The 6,517-nt window shown below is 41.9% G+C and overlaps 1 protein-coding gene across 2 annotated transcripts in view; it reads right to left on the reverse strand.

Annotated features, from left to right (window-relative positions):
* The window catches only part of ptk7b (protein tyrosine kinase 7b), a 71,003-nt gene extending 65,030 nt beyond the window's left edge, over positions 1–5,973 (reverse strand). The window contains exons 1-2 of one of the 2 annotated variants that reach the window (XM_086046061.1): positions 5,683–5,973; positions 5,442–5,597 (exon numbers count right to left, since the gene is read on the reverse strand). In XM_086046061.1, coding sequence (XP_085902187.1) covers positions 5,442–5,538 — 97 coding nt within the window. In that variant the 5' untranslated portion in view covers positions 5,539–5,597; positions 5,683–5,973. Of the gene's footprint in view, positions 1–5,441 lie in introns of both variants that reach the window. The other variant, XM_086046060.1, reaches the window with a different exon arrangement.
* Between the last annotated feature and the right edge of the window lie 544 nt (positions 5,974–6,517).

The following is a 6,517-nucleotide window of genomic DNA, read 5'->3' on the forward strand; positions in this document are numbered from 1 at the left end:
CCGATTGAGAGGTGCTCTGGTGTCACTCTGCTTGTGGCCCGTTGCTACGATGAGTTCATTCAGCCTCGGCACACAAAGAGTTAATGGCTGCTCGGATTATGCAATGACAAGCCAGACGCCTTTCTCCTCTCTTGCTGTCCTTTATTCCCTTCCCCCCTCGTTCTAATGGTAGGGCGCCAAATTCAGCATTCCTGCACGTTTCGATCTGGAGCATTTGAATGCGGCGGCAGTGGCGCGCATGCTTGGCATCGGTGTAGGAGCAAAACGTGAATTGTGTTGCGCTGTGAAGAGACTCACACCTGCCCTGCAGGGAGGTGTTGTCAAAGAGATTTACACCAGCGCGTAACATCCGGAGGGAGTCAAACTAGTAAAAACACTAGTACTAAACATTTCTAAAAGAACCCGATATGATGTTATCTATAATAGCTGAGAAATTGTCCAGAAACAGCAGATTAGGCGTTTCTAAGGTTAGAGACGGCCTCTGATAACATTATGAGAGAAAATACAGAGCTTAGCTTTGTTTCTTTGTCTGAGATCTCACGTCACTATATTATGCGCGTCTGGAAGACGATGTTATCTGATTATGTGAAAACAAGCATCCATTTTATTACCTTTTGATTTTATGCTTTGCAAGGATGACGACACTTGGAACCACAGAATCCACAGAACTGAAGAAAAACCCACACGGCCACAGACCAGTAGACGTCGTGTGGAGTTTGTAGACAAACGCTTTAGATGGCATGCCAAGTGCAGCTCAAGTTCCCTCTGTGAAGAGGTTATCTCTTCGGCTTGAGTGTGGATGACGACTTACAGCCGAAGAGGCCGACGAGGGGGAAACCTTATGAAAGTGTGTGACGATGGCGAGTCTGCGTGTAAGTGCCCGGGTGCGAGTTGTGGCCAACAGCAGATGCTGCATGTTCGGGTCCATTCTGTGTTTGTTTTCTGGTCTACCGGCATTCAGCTAAAGCGCATCAACAACTGTGGTTCTCCTTAACCAAATGCAAGAGTTTATGAGTTGTATGACTTCAGATTATTACTCATTTTTTTCTAATAGACAATGTGATGAAAGTCAAGTTAATATTAATGATAGCATTCATATTTTTATTAGCATAGTACTGCAATGTCTTCACAGACGAATGAAAAGAGGACGAGTTGTGGTCGATCACATCTCTATTGAGACTTCGAAAGATTACCGTCGACCATAACCATGCCCAAAAACATTTAGCTAGTTGCCCTTCGCATCCAAAGACACGTGCACACTCCCTGGTTGCACTTCTCTCTAGTCTCTATCCCAGCCTTGCTCATCCAATCCCATTTAGACACCTTCGGGGCATCGCGGAAGGTCGAAACTTATAGACCAACAACAATTGAAGTACACAACAGCAGATTGGCTGCAACACTATAAAAAACACAGAATCAGCATTGAATGAATTAAGCAGACTGTACAAACCCATATTTTTTTAAAAATGCTTCAAAATCAAAGTGAAATGGCAGGGGTGTAAATGATTAACCATGATATAGGGGGGGACTATTTAAAACATTTTTAAAAAATACATTCCAAACCTTTAAGGACTTTTGTTGCCATTTCTTTTGCAAAAAAAAAACTGCTTGGAATGAGACTGTTTGTTGGCAGTAAGAAAAGTGTTTTTGCTTAATTATGAAGCTCCTCTGGTGTAAATTCAGAGGAATCATGGCTCCAAAGAGTTGGAAATGGTGTGGTAACAGCTAGGACAAAATAAATAACTAAGGCAGAGAACATTAAGCAACACAACAAAGACGGCTGAGGTGGAGGGTGCAAGTCAGACAGGAGACAGGACTGCAAGCAGGCACTGAGTCAATAAACAGCCGAGATCCTTCCAGACAAGACCAGCGACAACAGAGCCAAAAAGACCCGCAACCGCATAGGAAGGAGAACTCGACAAGGCCCGACTCTAATCACAACCACAGGATCCAGAGCCAGCACAAAAACCAGAGCCAGCACGCACACTTTCTCACACACCCACACGGGTCATTAGGTGCAGTAATCATCATTTAAAGCGAGCCGCTTGGCCGACGCAGTCGTTTTGTTGGCTTTTGTTGCCCATGGAGAGCAAATGCCATCATGAACTGAGGCTTTCTTCGCCACACAGATTTGATCCGACTCAAAAAATGTGCCAGAAATTGTACATCTTTGAATCGCAACAACCGCACATACATTCATTTTATTAGTCCACCAACTTTGAAAAAGAAAGGAAATTACTCCAAAAAGCACTGACTATTTATTTTGGGTGTGTAAGGGGAAAAAACCCAAAAAAAACCCAAAAACATTATCAGGCTAGAAAGAAGCAAACTAGGCTCTTTGAATCCAAATGTTTGCCTTGCTGTGAGGGGGTCTTGTGTGGTCCTCAACTACCTTTTTGGGCATCAAATTAAGGCAAGATGCGAGCATGAGCGTAACATTGCTGCCCGTTCGGACTGAAATGGAGGCGTGTTTGATTAAAGGTTGAGGACACACACTGTGCCTTTCAGGCTCCATTACTCCTTGAAAAAGAAACTCACTTAACCAAGCTCAACATCCTTAAAGACGGAAGACCTGGATTGATTTCAAGGTCACAGACTGGAGGGAAGAGGATGGCGAACAAGAGGAGACAGGCACGCAACTGTTTCCAAATGACAAGAAAGCCAAATCTGAGAAAGCGGGCCATCATGACTGCAGCGGGTGCAAGAGGATCCTCCCCTGGGAGCGAATCCGTCATAATGGGGTGAGCGCAGCCTGCACATATACCGCGTGAAAAGACGTCGACTCTCGAGTTCAAAAAGGTTTCATCTTAACCCGAATAAACACTTCTGATGAACGAGCAGAAACACGAGCCGCCTAACACAATTCCTCCCCCAGCCTCACATTCCGTGCAAACGGGAAAACGTTGTGATACGCGCAAACGGATTTTATTGTTCACGTCTATTCAGCGGGTTCTTTCTGTTCCGCTCTTTGTTTTGTTGTCACGCTCAGGTCCTCAAGTGGAACTCGCCCGCCTAACTAGAACGCTGATCCCTGCCTCGGATAAAGCACAACTATTTAAGTGAGTTCCAATTTGGAGTGCAGGTTGAACACGAAACAACCAGTAGCAGGTCAGCTATTTGTTATGTTGCTTTTGCTTGAATTACACAGTGCAATTATAATCAATCGAACAAACATCGAATCCGTTTTAAATCTTCACCAAGTACATTCCACTTCAACATTAAAAAAAAAAGTCATCTCAAAGGTTAAAAAAATATATATTTGTAACAGTATTTTTCCTTACACATATCCACACCCTTAGAACATGACCCACCTCTTGTTATAAGTAGGGTTTACATTTTAAGAGACACAAAGCCTTTTATTATTTATCTAGAGGTGTCAAACAACTATTTTGAAAAATCGATCATCTTGCGTGTATGTTTTTATAAATAAATAAATATAAATAAATAAATAAATAAATAAATAAACTTGCCACCATCTGCGTTTACTTTGGAAAACATCAACATTTTTCACTATTTTCTGACATGGACAAAACCAGTCATTGAATTATAATAAATTTAAGGGGAAGTCACTTTAACCTATTACAAAAATATCTGTTGATTGCAATTATAGAATGAAGAACATGTAACTGTTAAACTTGAAGTACATTCAGAAGTGTGTATCTAATTAGTAGCCCTTTGCATTAATCAGTACCCAAGAAATAGCTCTCAGCGTCAAAAACGTTGGTGAGGACATCCCTCCATTTCCTTTAATATTGCTTAATTGATGTTATTTGATATGTTTAATCAATGAAACAATACCAAATAAACAAGCATTCTTTAATAAACAGTAATTGAAAAAAAAAAAGATTTTGCAATACATTTGATCCACACATCCATAATCTGAACTGCTTATACTCGCCTGGGTCGCTCATAAAACATAAGATAATAACTGTATATTTAAACAAAACTTATTTACGCCCTCCTGTGTGCAGACCACATGACTCACTAGAAAGGCTGTGTGTTCTGTGGACAATGATGATACCATTTGTGTTCCTAAACATTAAAAAAAAAAAAAAAAACTAAAAAATAGGACATTCCTAAAATGGTCAAAAGCCCCCTTGGTGGCCACGAAGGTACCTGGTTTGGCTCTATTCATGCATCTTGTAAACAGCCGCCGGCTCCCCCGCTGCCCTGCACACAGAGCTCACATTCATCCCAAAGTGGGCACCCTGAGGAGGTTGGCGGGGGGCGAGAGGCATACTTTAACTTAAGAGGACACGCAGCCATTTTGACGGCGCCTTAGGCAAAGGCATTAGGGTTGATGCGCCATATTTGACGCTCAAGCGGGGTCCTGTTAAAAGTAACTATTTTGATACAAAAAGCAGTTCGTAGCATTTGATGGGCAAAATTATATACAGTATTATTGTGCTTAGTCGCTTCTTTTATCACAAGCAAGGAAGCCACGATCAAGGCCAAACATGCATTATGAATGGCAGCCATAAAGTCTGAGAGACACTTCCATCATACAGACAGCGAATATGATCATGCGAAATGGTGTCTCCATCTTGACTTCCATAATGGCGGAGGCGGGGGCGGGGCGGTGTTTTGGGGTGGATGAACCCCTGTTCACCCAACAATTTATAGTAGAAATGACTTCAAATTGGAGCGAGGTATTCATTTAATGCATTGAAGAGGAAGGAAAGCAGTGGGATATGCAAGACCCATCTTATAAGTTTTAGTTTTGCAAATTTGAGAAAATTGAAGGTGGTTATAAAATGTTCTAACCTTTTATCAAAATTAACAGTACAATGTTGCAATATAAATAGGTACAGAGGCCCTGCTGCGAATAGCCAAAATCTCAAAGTAACTTAGGGTTTTACAATTGTGCATCAACTTATCCTTAAAAACAAAGCATAACATAAATCTCCACAACTCACTTGTACATAGTTCCTTGGCATCCAGATGCCACAAGAGGGCACCAAAGCAATAGCTATGAGACAGGACTCTTGCCTGAGCCCGAAAAGCAAGTAGGTGAGTTTTTCAGGGAATAACAGAATAGGTTACCCCAAAAATAAATACATAAATAAACAGTTGAATCTGCAAGTACCGAATCACGGGGGAACACTGTAACACAGTAAAGCAGTGATTCCCAACCAGTTTATCGTAGCACATCCGTGCAATTCAACTGCATTCATCGGTTAATTTTAGTTAACTGGTACGAAAACTACTACAAATAATATATCTATACATGCTGGGAAGCAGAAAAAAAATATTATTCCATTGAATAACACATGGCACATCTATCTACTTTCTGTACCAAAAAAACTATTTTAAATATTGTCTCAATAAAGATAGAGAAACAACACTGAACGTTAAAGTACAGAGAGCAAAGTTTAACTATTTTTTTATGCATGTTAGTTTGGTGTATGAATCCTACACTAAGTTGAAGTTCATGTACCAACCTTGTAAGCAGATGATAGCGACGGCATACAGCGGGTCGATTCGGAGTCTTCTCCCGCCCTCTCCGCGTCGTTTCTCGGCCTCTGTTGTTAGATCCATGTCCTGATCCTGGAGCTCGGCGGCTCCCCGGTGCTTCTCTCCAGAGTCGTGAAGCGTGACTGAAGGGCGTCAAAGGGATCCGAGCGGGTCAAATGACCGCCGTTCCCTGCTGAGGTTCCCGTGGGATGCGGACGTGGAGCTCACCTGGTCGTTGAGGTTGACTAGCGAGAAGAAGGCATGTGGGGACGAGTCGCTCGCTTCCCAGGCCGGACAGAAGACGCGCCGAAAGTTTTTCAAAGGTTTTTTCTAATAACGCAGAGCGACTGTAAACTCAGACAGCAGTGTTTCATTACAAGCCGGCGTGTCCTCCTGCCCAGTCCAGAGACGCAGACCTCCGAGTCGTTCAAGTCTTCACCGAGAGGGACTTTGTTTCGCTCCGTCCACTGTGTTTCCAAGTTGGCTTCCTCCCACTCGTCTTGTAAATGTGTTTGTACAAGTGAGTCAATCCCGCACCGCAGTTGTGCACACCCCCTTTCCGGTTTAGGTTTTCAAAATAAACTTCACTCTAAACTTATTTTTGACCTAATGATTATAACAAATAAACCTAAATCACTCAGCAACGTATTGGACATTTTTCGACTACAAAACCAAGCCAAACCACGTGTTAGAAAAATGGTGTACACTCTTAAATCTTAATGTAATAAGACGTTGATTTGTAAAACAGTTACACGTTAGTTCACTTCTACTAATGACTACCAAAATAATAATTACATTTCGACGTGTATACACTAATTATTCACGATGTTGTGTTTTTTCCCTTTATTGTAAACCGTTGATGATACAAAATTTGCCAATAAGGAACAGTTGTAGTAACTAGTACAAATACAAGAAAAAATAGAACAGTCAAGACAAAATAACAGCCTAAATGTTGTAAGTGTTGTGTATGTTTACCATTTGTTTCTCGTTACAACTTCCGGCACCGGCATTTAACGTAACATTGCCACCTGCTGGTATGTCAACCTGCATGCATGAATGTAGC

Source organism: Filicampus tigris, chromosome 11 (assembly GCF_054856515.1).
Source record: "Filicampus tigris isolate MCC_2025a chromosome 11, RoL_Ftig_1.0, whole genome shotgun sequence".
Taxonomy (NCBI): domain Eukaryota; kingdom Metazoa; phylum Chordata; class Actinopteri; order Syngnathiformes; family Syngnathidae; genus Filicampus; species Filicampus tigris.